The sequence below is a fragment of the Corylus avellana genome, chromosome ca11 (genome assembly GCF_901000735.1).
Source record: "Corylus avellana chromosome ca11, CavTom2PMs-1.0".
Taxonomy (NCBI): domain Eukaryota; kingdom Viridiplantae; phylum Streptophyta; class Magnoliopsida; order Fagales; family Betulaceae; genus Corylus; species Corylus avellana.
The window spans coordinates 7,564,731-7,578,812 of NC_081551.1; the positions used below are offsets into that span (position 1 = coordinate 7,564,731).

The following is a 14,082-nucleotide window of genomic DNA, read 5'->3' on the forward strand; positions in this document are numbered from 1 at the left end:
TTACTTCCAACTAAAAGCAACAAAACCCAACAAAATGCAACTTTAAGTAAAATGACTAATCATCCAGAATACAACTTTAACTTCAAGTCCAGAATGGAACTTCAACTTCGAGTCAATGAAGTCACTAATCATTCTCAAGTAACTTCAAAAAGATGAGGAAAAAAACAAAACGAAAAATTACTTAACACCCATAATTTATAGTTACATCAAAGCACCAACAAAAATTCATTACTTCAAACTAAAAGCAACAAAACCCAACAAAATGCAACTTAAAGTAAAGTGACTAATCATCTAGAATGCAACTTCAACTTCAAGTCACTAATCATCCTCAAGTAACTTCAAAAAGATGAGGAAAAAAACAAACCGAAAAATTGCTTAACACCCATAGTTTATAGTTATATCAAAGCAACAACAAAAATTCATTACTTCAAACTAAAAACAACAAAACCCAACAAAATGCAACTTAAAGTAAAATGACTAATCATCCAGAATGTAACTTCAACTTCAAGTCCAGAATGCAACTTCAACTTCAAGTCAATAATCATCCTCAAGTAAAATGCTGATGTTCTTCAAAGTTACTTCTACAAAGAATGCAAAAAAAAAAAAAAAAAATTACAATATCAATTGAAACCGATAATGAAATTTGTAAATAGAAAAATATATTAAGCAAACTAAAATGAATAATGATGAAAAAATTGACCTGAATCGAGCTTATAACTTTTAGCATCATCAACCATAACTAAGTCAGAACTTAGGGGCTTTGATCTTAACCAATTTTGTGAACATATCAATGCTTCAACCGTACTTGAGGCCAATGAAATTCGAAAAGGATCCAACACACGTCCTCCGGTGCTAAAAGCCGACTCTGAAACAACAGTTGTAATGGGAATCGCCAACACATCTCGTGCTATTTTGGCGACTATTATGAATTTGGTTGAGTTCACCTACCATCAATTTAAAATATTAAAATTCGCATTCGCTTTTTCAACATCCTCCATCAAATATCAATCCACCTCCGATTTGTTTTCAATATCACTTTTAGAAGTTAGGTACTTATGAAACCTATTCATGAAGTAGAGGTTAGCATTCTCACTTTCTTCTATTTTCATTGAGAAACCTTGAGACAATCCACTACTATGTAGAACTTGAGATGAACTCTCTCCGGAGTTGTAGTGATCATATAATTTGTGAAGGATTGACTTCAATTTTTTCTTCATCGCATTACATCTATCAACACCAAGAACATCTTTGAACCAATATTCTAAAGACACCAATTTGGTTTGTGGATCAAGTATAACCGCAATAAACATCATCAAGTTAACCCTATCATTGTTCTCAAGATGCCCCCAATATTTATTGTACTTCGTCATCATCTTCTCCGCCATAGCACTCCATACATAATCACCATTATCAATATACTCTTGTAAATGCATTTGAATGCCACAAATTTCTTGAAAGTACATATTAGAAGTACAATACAAAGACCCCAAAATTCGAATTGTTGCATCATAAAAAAGTTTGAGAAACTTGAGGAAAATCTTAATACGACTCCAATCAGCACAAGTAGGAGGTGCCAAATCATTTTTCTCATTCTTTTCCTCGGTCAATGTAGGCTTAAAGGTCTTATCAAGCTCTTCCATAAGTTGGAAAGCAGCTTGACATTTTTCAGCACCTTCCAACATAAAAAATGTAGAGTTCCATCTAGTGGGAATATCAAGATACAACAAACCCTTGAAATCAAGTTGTTCTCTTTCAATACAAGCCTTAAACTTGTCAAATCTTACAGGTGAAGACTTCGCATACTTCACCGCACTTCTAACCCTCACAATGAACTCATCAACCTCTTTCAAACCATCAGTCACAATAAGATTTAGTATGTGTGCACAACACCGGATATGCATAAACTGACTCTCTAATATGGCACCCTCCTTATTACTAGTTCTCCTCTTCACAAACTCCAAAGCAGCATCATTGGTAGAAGCATTGTCAACTGTGATAGCGAAAATGTTACGAATACCCCACTCAAGCATACACAACAAAATCTTCTCCCCAATGGTATCAGCTTTATGATTAGGAATTAAACAAAAGTTTAAAATTCTTTTGTGTAAGTTCCAATCACTATCAACAAAATGAGAGGTGATTACCATTTAATTAAGGTTTTGAATCGAAGTCCACGTATCAGTGGTAAGACAAACCCGAACCCCAGTTGTCATAAACATTGCCCTAAACTTTTCCTTCTCAGACAAGAAGAGCTTCACACAATCCTTCATCACAGTATTACGAGAATAAATTGAAAACCTAGGCTCAACTATATTCATGAAATCCCAAAACCCTTCACCTTCCACAAAACTAAATGGCAACTCATCCTTAATTATCATCTGAGCAATTGCTTCCCTTATTTTCGCAGCATTGTATTTAGTAATCACCAATTTACCAACAGATCCTTCTCCCACAGCCATTTGGCCTTCCCTCTTACCCTCAAAACTTAACTTTGATTGTGACTTATCATCTTTATCAAACCTATCGGGATATTTTTTGCAAGTATTCCTCAAATGCCCAAGCATGGCATTTGTACCATGCTTTCTAGTGTGACAACTAAACAATTTGTTACAATACTTGCATTGTGATTTAGGATCCTTAAGATCACCCCCCTCTACCTTGGTAAAATGTTCCCACACCACTGATGTTTGCTCAGATTTTATAGGTTTTGGTGGGAGAGCTGAACTAGGGTTAGGAATAGATGACACAGAACTAGAACCAACAACACTACTTGAATGACCATCCATGAGTCTACAATAAGTGGAAAAAAAAAAAACAAATCAATACTGCATAATCAGACCCAACGTAATCAGACCATAAATTATTAACAACTAACAAATCCTTAACAAAAATTGCTTATCAAAATAAAACCCTTACAAGAAAATCAAACCCAACATAATCAGACCTTTGCAGAACTTATTTCATAGCTCATATTAGAGTTTTCTAGCACAGAGAAGTCTCAATTAGTTATATCTTAATTAAAGCATTGACAAGGAAGAATGGTACATTTTACATGGAGCATTCTAGGATTGAAGAGGAAAACTTTTCTGCCACCACTACATTTCAATCACTTGATTGAAGAGAGGTAATGGAATAAAGGAGTCCACTTTTTCCAATATATATCCACTAATGTATATTACAAGTATTTACTGGGGGAAAATGCAGTTTACCCCCCTGAAGTTTCAGGGGTTTTTCAATTTAAACTCCAAAGTTTAAAAATTGGCAATGTACCCCCCCTGAAGTTTCAAAATTTGGCAATTTAAACCTTCCGTTACTAATTTCCGTTAAATTGGACGAAATTTTTTTAAAAAAAGCCCGAGGGTAATGATGTATTTCATAGATTTCCGTCTACTTAAACTGAAAAATTAAACGAAGGGTTTAAATTGCCAATTTTTGAAACTTCAGGGGGGTAGATTGCCAATTTTTGAACTTTGGGGTTAAAATTGAAAAACCCCTGAAACTTCAGGGGGGTAAACTTCATTTTCTCCTATTTACTGCATTTCTTATTGACATCTTATAGTATAAAAAGAGGAGAAAAAAATGGTAATCAACTGTCAATGCTTTAGATGGCCTGCATAAATAGGCTTTAGCCCTAATCATTAAGGTTTCCTAGAGCAAAAGTGAAAAGCAAGTCATGAGCCTCAATGGACTAAAGTGCATGTTCACATTCATGAACCAATGGCCTTTGGGCCAACTGGCATCTCCTCTCCCCATAGAAAAGGGTGACGGTTGGTTAAGTCATGGGCTTGATCCTGTTCAGGTAAGTGACTTATAAATACTTGCAAATAAAAAAATATGCACGCCAAGCAGAGAGACAGAGAAAGACCAATATGCAATGCACTCAATCAAAATTTTAACTAGCAGATACCATAATCCTGATTCAAGCACATGACATCAAACTGAACCACCCAATCACATGGTTTTAAAATAGGCATGCAGAAAATGCACACATGCATTTGCATATATGTATATCCAAGAAAAGATATCTACATTGATAATCTAAAGAACTCTAATATTGGAGAGTCAAACACTCAAACCTATTAACCATAAATAAAATTTTGAGCTGGTGTAAACATTAATTAATTACTAAAAATATGATAGAAATACATATATGTAGAAAAAGTATGGGAGAAATATTACAAGAAGCAGATTCTTGAAAATATAAGTTCTAACCCTCATTTACTCCGACCAAAAAGAAAGAAAAGAAAAAAATGTAAACAATTCTTTCTTCATATATTTTCTAGTACTACCCAGAAAAGGAAATCATTTGAGAATATTTATTTCTTTCCTTTCATTTCATCTTTCCCAAGAACCAAACAGAAAAGAGAGAGAGAGAGAGAGAGAGGGAGTACCCTTCTGAGAGATTGAGATCGAGAGGCGAGAGTGAGAGATCGAGAGGTGAGACTCGAGAGTGAGATGGTCTGACCGTCTGATGGGAGATAGAGAGGTGCGGTCGACGGTCATGCAGTGCAGGGAGGGAGATGGGTCCGATGGGAGAGAGGTGCGGTCGTGTGGTGCGGCTGACGGCTGTGTTGAGGACTTGAGTGCTGGGTGAACCGTGAAAGGGGGAAAGGCCGAATGGGTTATGGGTCTCTTAAGTCTATCTAGGGTTTTCTACTTTTCTTTTTGTGTTTTAGGAGTAGGTAGGAGTGGGTCGGGGCGGGTACCCGCATAAGAAATATTAGTAACCTAAAACCCGCTCTGCCTCGTACGGGTTGGATATTCCCAACCCGAACCCGCGAAAATAAACACTAAACTAGCACGGGTCGGGGTGGGGCGGGGCGGGTCTTCGGGTTAGGCGGGTTTTTGCCCAGCCCTATAGATGCTTGATGAAATACAAAATTCTCAGTTTCACCAGCATTTTTTTTTTTCCTTCCAGAGCACTTGCAATTTAATAGTTTCAGAAGCACTCTGGTATTTTCTTGATACTTGTGGAATAAATCTGCCATTTTGCTTTCATTGTTGCAGGTTGGAATAAAAAATATTGTTGATTTTCAATGAAGTTTAGGTTAAAGAGTACCATTTAAATTAAGGATTTGATTTTTTTTTTCTTTTAATGAATCATACATAAATGAATTTAGACCAATGTTTTGGGGGTCAGATATGCTTGGCCAATGTTTTAAACACGTCACCCCATTGCTTGCGGCTCATGCATTTACTTTCACTCCCTCCTCTGTTTGCCTTTATAAAACAAAGTTCACTTTGTGTTAGAATATTACCTCCATATACAACAGGCTTCATACAAGTAACATGGCCGAATTTGTCCCTCTTACCAAGAAAGAGTTGCTACCAAAAATTGTCCAAGAACTGGTCATCAATATTGAAGAACATCCAAATAACTATATTCATAACTCATAAGAATGGCGATGGTGGAAGAAAAAAGATGCAATAATAACATATGCTCTAAGAAAAATAAAATTAATTTATTCGATAACCTATGAACCAAAAGAAACAAAATAATGTGAATTAAACATCCAAGCAAAAATAGAATATCTTCAAAACCAACCCCGATTTGGACTCCATTATTCCATAGTTATTGCCATTTCTACAGCAAATGTGCGGCTCTTTTCCTACACTAGTATCTGAATTGGTTGCATTTTTCTGGACCCATTTGCTCTATCAAATCCTTAATTTAAATGGTACTCCTCAATTCATGGAGTTGAAAAGAAATATGTCAAAGCGCTTTGAGTGGAAGAGGGCTGATTTAAAGAAACTTTTCTTCTGGAAGCTGCAGTCACCAAAGAGAGAAATTTTCTTTTTGGATTGATTTGCTTCTAGAGAACTATTTTCTACAACCATAACAAACAACCCAAGTGGACTTTCCAATCAGATTCATGTAGAATGGACAGAGATGAGCTTCGAAGAAGAGGGATTACTTGGTGAGAGTGGTCTGGAAGGCTTTGTAGTTTAACAATTCAAAGTGAGGGTAAAATTGGTACAAAAATTGCTAAAATGGCATGTGCTCCTCACATGACCGGTTAACTGTCTAAGTTAACCCCCTTGACTGACAGAATGAGGGTTTTTGGCACAAAATGATAGTTTCATAGGGTCAGATAGTAGGGTTGTCAGTTTATGAGGAAAAAATGACAATGTGTTGTAGTTGATGGGGGAAAAGGTAATTACTCCTTTTTCTTTTGTTATTTTATTTTTGTTAGTTTAGTTCATGTGAGGAGACATTCCAACACCCCATGGACCATGTTCATATTGCTATAGTCCTTATCATCATGTTAGAGATTGTCCTACCACTGGACAATTTTATAATTATTCATATGAGCATATGAACAAACCATTCTCTAGACCAGGGAATGACCCTTATTCTGATTCTTATAACCTGACATGAAGCAACCATTCTAATCTCTCGTGGCAAACTCAAGCTCCTAGAAATTATGCTCAATTTTATGAATTGCACCATCAATCATATCCGCAATTCAATGATCAATCCTATTATTCCCCTCAATATCAATAAACTCCACAACAACAGTATCAAACCAAGCCACCTTTGAGGAATTCTGACTATGAATAGAAGATGTTAGCGGTTTAGGAGAAAATGTTAGAGAATGTGTTAGTTGTTTTCAACAGACTAGAGGCCAATGATCAGTTGCTGCATTCTCACTCACAATCCATTGCCAAGATAGATGCTCAACTCGAACAAATAGTCAATACCCTCAATAGGAGAGAAGAAAGAGAGCTTCGTCAGCCGGTGGCCAATCTTAAGGGACACTACATGGCGGTTGGGAGTACTTCTTATCGGAAGCAAGCTATCACAACAATGAGGATTGGGAAAGTGGTCGAAAATTACATGAAAGAGAGGAAAGAGGAGCAAATTGACGCCCCACGAAATCTATATTAGGCAAAAGAAAAGAAAGTGAGCACTGAGGCTTCTTCCTCATCCACTCCTATTCTCGAGACACCATATGAGCCCCGAGCCCCTATTCTAGGTAATCTGAAATCTTCATTTTTAGGGACAGAGGACACTCTCCTGGCCATTATTGCTTATGACGTACCAAGAGGCCAGGAGAGTAGTCTTTTGGGTACGTTGGAAGAGAAAAAAGAGACCACCGAGGTAGAAAAATTCCCTGAGTATTCTCCTCATTTTATTCTAGTTCATGATTCCCTTCTGGATGAGAAACTATTTGAGAATACTCAGAGTGATCTGCCTCAATTTGTAGAAATTTGGAATTACCTTTCGATAGGTAAAATTTATTCTCTTTGGTCCAACAGAAGAAAATATTGGTGCTTCAAATTTAAACTTAAGGGTCAGAAAGCACTAGCACATGAAGGATGTGGATTCCGTTGACTTGGTGGATCCCATATACTTTGACTAGCTGAGTCAGCTTCATAGGTTGAAGCACAGGTGATAAGTGCCAAATATTGCATACTTGGACTCCTTTATTTACATTAGTTAATCCTTTAACTGTGTCGTTATTTAATATTTTGTGTTTTTAATGTTTTGTATGTCAATAAAGAAAAACTACAGCTTTAAAGGGAAAAATGAATAGTTTGGAAGAAAGCATACTTTGAGAAGACCTAGATGATGTAGTTAAGTCTAACCAAATCTAAGAAAATGTTAAATCGGATTAAAGATCAGATTGGATAAAATTTTGGATTTGATTCAAATTCAGATTCTGCATATGTCTCAGTATTTTGATCATAACTTTTTGCTCAAATATTGGATTGAAGTGATTCAAATGGAATTGGAAAGATAACTCAAAATACTACAATTTGTTGGGAAATAGGATTTTCCTAATTCGAACGGTTACTATGCCAAAATTGCCCCGAAATTAAAAAAATACAAATCTGCACGAATCCTATTCCGATTTTAGACTTCTATTTTGACTAAGAGACAGGCCTCCGAATTATCTAGGTTTAATAGAGATTTTAGGACTTTTCTAAGCCTATAAATAGACCTCTTTGCATTAAAGAAAATATACACAAGTCCGTAGAGCAAAATTCTACAGCTTTTCTCTTTAGTTTAGTTTTTCTTTAGGTTTATGTTTAGGTTTAGGTTTAGATTTTATTTTTATGTGGAGCTAAATTCCAAACTAAAGTTGGGGATGAAGCCTCACCGATGAAGAACGACATCACATTTATGTAAGTCTTTATTTATCCGATTTTATTGAGTTTATATTTCAATTGTTTTACTTCTAATCAATGTGTAGAGTGATTCTTGGATATCTCTTGTGATTCAAGGATACATGTGATGAATTGAGATAATTTCATATGATTGATTGCTTGGTTTTTAACTCATAAAAATTGGATATCCCTTGTGATTTGTTCTACAGATACATTTGGTGTTTCAATTTAATTTGGATTCCTTTGGTGATTTGGTCAATGAATGAATACATTGGATGCTTTTGATTAACTCTTTGAAGCATAGTAAAACATAAGATTTAAATTGTGAGAACTTCGGATAAATATTGATAAACATGGAGTATGTTGTTATCATTCGGTGAGTGTGGATTCCTAAACCTTAGTCTTTACCTTTTGTTTTATTTTAGGGAAAAATATAAAAAAGCCCCCCAAACTACCAGTCGTTTTCGATTTAGCCCCCCAAACTACCAAACTTCTGCATTTTGGCCACTCCGTTAGTCTGGACGGAAACCACGAAACGACGCCGTTTTATTAGGGTTAAGTTACGAAAATGCCCTTGTGTGAATTTTTATTTTTATTTTTATTCTTTTAGAGCAGGAGCAAAACGGCGCCGTTTTTGCTTAGGGTAATAGTTGTATTTTTTCATTTTATTTGTTTAGATCCTTCACGCAGCCTCCTTCAACCCATCCCCTCCTTCACCCAGCCCCCCGCAAGACTGGCCGCCCGATCGTTGCCTTCCCGTTCACGCAGCCCCCTCGCACGGTGCCGCCCTGTCGTCCTAGTCCCTTCACGCAGCCCCCCGCACGGTGCGGTCTCCCAGCCCCCCCATGGTGCCGTCTGCCCGATCGTCTCCCTCAAGCTGTTGGTCCCATCATCCTGAAGGTAGCCCACTTTCCCGATTGAGTTTTTCCTATGGGTTTCATTGTTTTGTTGAAGATTTTGTGGAGAATGGGTTTGGTTTTTTTGTAGAAGATTTTGTGGAGAATGGGTTTGGTTGTTTTGCAGAAGATTTTGTGGAGAATGGGGTTGGTTATTTTGTAGATGTATTGATGTTTTGATTTAGTGTGAAGGAGAATTCGCTTTATAGTATCCGAAAGTGATATGGGTCCCTATGTTTAGAAGATTTTTGTTTTTATATTGTTGCCTTGTCTGCAGACCCGTTGGTTTTTAATTTAATTTTTTTTTTCGTTAAAAATTGAAAGTTATTGGTTGCTGTGTATATTGTCTGCTTATTGTCGGATGGGTTGGTTTAAAATTTTACATTCTGCCTTCCCTTTGTTCTGTGGTCCCCCTTGTTGTAATGCATGCCACATGTTTGCACAACAACAAGCCTTATGCACAACAACAGGCCTTATGCACTCGAACCTCACTCCATCAGGGTACATGACCTCATCCAGGTTTATTTTTCTATTTTTGTTCTTTTCTTTTACAATCTGATTATATTTTAACAACAATGCACTGCACTTGACTATTTTCTTAGCCGGAGTATCAGTTTCTTTTCAGGACAAGTGTTTTTGCAATCAAGTTTGGGGGTATGATATGCCCGACATCTGCTCATTCTGGTATTCCTATCCTCTTGCTCTTGTTTTTCAAGTTCTATCTACACATTGGGGACAATGTGTGATTCATGTTTGGGGGTATGAAAGAACAAAAAACTGTCCAATATTTTTGTTATTTTATTTTTAAGCATGTGGTTGAGCTTTAATTTTGATTTTAATTCATTGGTGGGCTTAAAGTTATGAACACATGATCACTTGACTAGAAAATTTGAGTATTGTTACTTGTGGCAACATGAGATACTTCTTGTTTCAATTTGATTATCACAAGCACACTAGCATATAGTATGTGAGGTATGAAATCTAAAATCAATTATGTTTGTTGTCAATGTCTTCATTGTAGTTAGGTGACTTGTTGGCTGAATAACCTTGGCATGATAAATAAAAATAAATAAATAAAAATCTATGCATTGGTTATTTCATCCAATAGGGAGTCTAATGAATTTTGAGTATTGAACCATTCATGCTAAAATTATTTTTGAAGCCTTATAACTATATGCTAGTTCACTATTACACTGATTGGAACTAGTGTTATCTCCACTGTCATTAGTTAGTACCTTGAATTTGAATTTCCTGGAATTTTGAAGATGAAGTTTATTTCTGTAAGCTTGCTAATGAATAAGAACCATTATTGTTGTGATACTTCATTCTTGTGGATAACATAATGCTGGCAATGTTTGAGGGTACCATTCCCGTTAAACCGTCATGAGACTTCACTCATCCTCTAGGGATACCTAGGAGTTGAAAAGGCTTGTTACATACGCTAAATGCAACCGTACATCCTACGAAAGAATGATTTATCTTGTTGTTTTTCAGTTTATTTTCTATTTTGTATTGCTAAAGGACTAGCAAAATGTATGTTTGAGAGTATGATTAGCGCCGAATGTTGCCTATTCAAGCTCCTTAACTCACATATGTTAATTCCTTACATTTTTATTTGTTTGATTTTGTGTTGTTTTAGTGTTTTCAGGTTTTTAATAAAGATGCAAGAAATGCCATTCATTTTGGGCTTAAAGCACACTTTGAGAAGACCTAGAAGAAGTGGTTAAACCTAACCAATCATAATAGAGGACCTATGTAACATGGTGAAGTTTAATCATATTAAGGAAATGATTAAATTGGAATTTCTCTAATTGGAGTTAAAATCAGATTGGATTCAAATTTGGATGATGCACATGTCTCAGTAATTTGACTTTCTGCTAAAATGTCGGATTGAAGTGAAACCAATGGCATTGGAAAGCTAACACAAAATAAAACAACTCATTGTGAAATATGATTTCCCTAATTCGGAGGTTTTCTATGTAAATATCGCCCTGCAATATAAGAACGCAAATCTAGATGAATCCTACTCTGATTTATATTAGGATTGCTTCCTAATTTGACTAGGAGACTGCTTCTAAGATTTTTTTTACACCCTATAAATATGCCTCTAAGCCTTGAAGAGAGATGTGCTTAGTTTTAGATAGAAAATATCTTCTTGAATACTTAGAAAGTTTAAGAGAAGAGGAACATGGCAGGAGGTCATACCAGCACCAGAATGAGCAACTAATTATGTAATTGGGCGTTGATATAACCCTTTCCAAGTAACAATGGTTTAATTTTATTTTAATTTGGGTTCTTCTATATGCATGATGGTTGTATAACTGTGAGAATTGATCTTAATGTTTATATTCAATCATTATGAAATTATTCTCTTGTCTTAGAAACTCTTTTATATTGATTGAACTAAATCCTTCATATTTTCTGTGACTATATGAATGATTGTTTTACAACAATTTTAACTAACACATGATCAATATGATTTGATAGGCTTTGCATAGGGAAGACGAATTGTATTACACCCTAGTTTAGTGTAATTTAGGTAGACAGTTCATATCAACCTAAGATGGGTTATCATTATCCCTTGATTGTGCGTAGCCTATTAAGGAATTAAATAATTCATGCATAGGGAAGACGGATCGTACCACATCTTAGTGGTTAGGTGGATGATTCATGCCAACCGAAAATAGATTATACTTATTTCTTAATTATGATATTTTCTTGACTACTCGAGTGAGACAAGCCCTATATCATGCATAGTATGAATTTTCCTCATTAATTTATGATTGACCATTGTTATTCGGTTAGTTATGAAATCAACCTCCTATTCTCTCTCTCTCATCACTACTATCTTTACTTTTACTTTTATGCATTTACTTTTCAAATAAAAGCAAAACAATCTCCTCTAAATTGAGTTATATTTAATCTTGACAAACTTGATAACAATGCCCATGCAGTCCTTGAGGCTCGACACCCTCAATATAGCCCAATCCTACAAGGATGTGTCCTATTGCGAGTGGTTAATTTTATTTTTCAGCTACGGACCTGAAAAAAAAAAAAAAATTAAAGCTAAAAAAGGAAAACAAAGAAAAATAAGATTAAAAAAAAAACAGAAAATAATTAATCTAAATTTAATCCTTAAAACTTACTAACGCAATCGTTAAGCAGTCTCCGGCAATGGCGCCAAAAATTGATGTGGTCTTTTAAAAGCAAAAATATCAATAATAAAATTAACTGCTAGTTGTAGGACAAATCTTTGTAGGATATGGCTATAGTAGGGTGTCAAACATCAAGGATTGCGTGGGCGTTGTTATTAAGTTTTTTAAGATTAAATATAACTCAATTTAAAAGAGATTGTTTTGTTTTTGTTTGAAAGTAAATATATAAAAGTAAAAGTAAAGATAGTAATGATGAGAGAGAGATTAGGGGGTTGATTTCACCACTAATCGCATAGCAATGGTCAATCATAAATTAATAAGGAAAATTCATACTATGCATGATATAGGACTCGTCTCACTCGAGTAGTCAAGAAAATAAATCATTAAAAAATAAGTATAATCCATCTTCGGTTAGTATGGACCGTCTACCTAACCACTAAGATGCGATACGATCCGTCTTCCGTAGGCATGGATTATTTAATTCCTTAATATGTTACACACAATCAAGAGATAAGCATAACCCATCTTCACTTGGTATGAACTGTCTACCTAAATTACACTAAACTAGGGTGTAGTACAATCTGTCTTCTCTATGCAGGGCCTATCAAATTCTATTGAGAATGTGTTAATTAAAATCCTTGTATAACAATCATTCATATAATCACAGAAAATATGAAAGATTGTGTTCAATCAATATAAAAGACTTTCTAAGATAAGAGAAGAATTTCATAATGATTGAATATAAATATTAAGATCAATTCTCACAGTTATAAAATTATCATGCATATAGAAAAACACAAATTAAAATACAATTAAACCATTGTTACTTGGAAATGCTACTTCAACGCCCTATTACATAATAAGTTGCTTATCCTGGTGTTGGGATGACCTCCTACCATGTTCCTCTTCTCTTCAACTCTCTAAGGCTCTAAGAAGATGTTTTATATCTAAAACAAAGCACACCTCTCTTCAAGGCTTATAGGCATATTTATAGGGTGTAAAACAAGAGGAATGATAAAGACACAACTTTTTGACACAATTTTTGCCCAACTTTTCTCTTATGTGGTCATTTTTTTAAAAATAAAAATCTGAAGTAATACAATTTTTCTGAAGAAAAATACCATTTTTTTTTTTTTAAAAAAAAAAAACCAAATAAAAAAGGATCACATAGGATGTTATTACTTTAAAATTTTTTTTGTTATTTTGTTATTTTTATTTTGTTATTTTTTATTGTTTTTTAAATGACCACATAAGATAAAAGTTGGGCCAAAGTTGTATCTCTATCATTTCTCGTAAAACAAACTCTAGAAGCCCTAGAAATTCCAAAAAAAATCGTACTTCAGTCTCCTAGTCAAATTCGAAAGCAATCCTAATATAAATCGGAATAAGATTCGTCCAAATTTGCTTTCTTATATTGCGGGATTATATTGACATAGCAAACGTCCGAATTAGGAAAATTCCATTTCAGAATGATTTGTATTATTTGGAGTTAGCTTTCTAACGCCGCTAGTTTCATCTCAATCCAAAACTTGAGTGGAAAGTTATGTTCAAAATACTGAGACATGTGCAGAATCCAAATTTGAATCCAATCCGATTTTAACTCCAATTATAGAAATTCCGATTTAATCTTTTCATTGATTTGATAAAACTTAACCACATCATATATGTCCTCTATTATGATTGGTTAGGTTTAACCACATCTTGTAGGTCTTCTCAAAGTTTTCTTTAAGCCCAAAATCAATGGAATTTCTTGCATCTTTATTAAAAATTTGAAAACACTAAAACAACACAAAATCAAACAAATAATAATGGTAAGAAATTAACATATGTGAGTTAAGGGGCTTGAATGTGCTACATTCTGCGCTTATCACATACCTTATATACTTGTTTATTGACTCTTGAAAGTTGTAATTTACATT

At 34.8% G+C, this 14,082-nt stretch overlaps 1 protein-coding gene across 1 annotated transcript in view; it reads left to right on the forward strand.

Moving 5' to 3' along the window:
* The first annotated feature begins 3,709 nt into the window (after nucleotides 1–3,709).
* The window catches only part of LOC132164987 (RING-H2 finger protein ATL78-like), a 29,247-nt gene continuing 18,874 nt past the window's right edge, over nucleotides 3,710–14,082 (forward strand). The window contains exon 1 of the mRNA XM_059575501.1: nucleotides 3,710–3,799. Coding sequence (XP_059431484.1) covers nucleotides 3,710–3,799 — 90 coding nt within the window. The remainder of the gene's footprint in view (nucleotides 3,800–14,082) is intronic.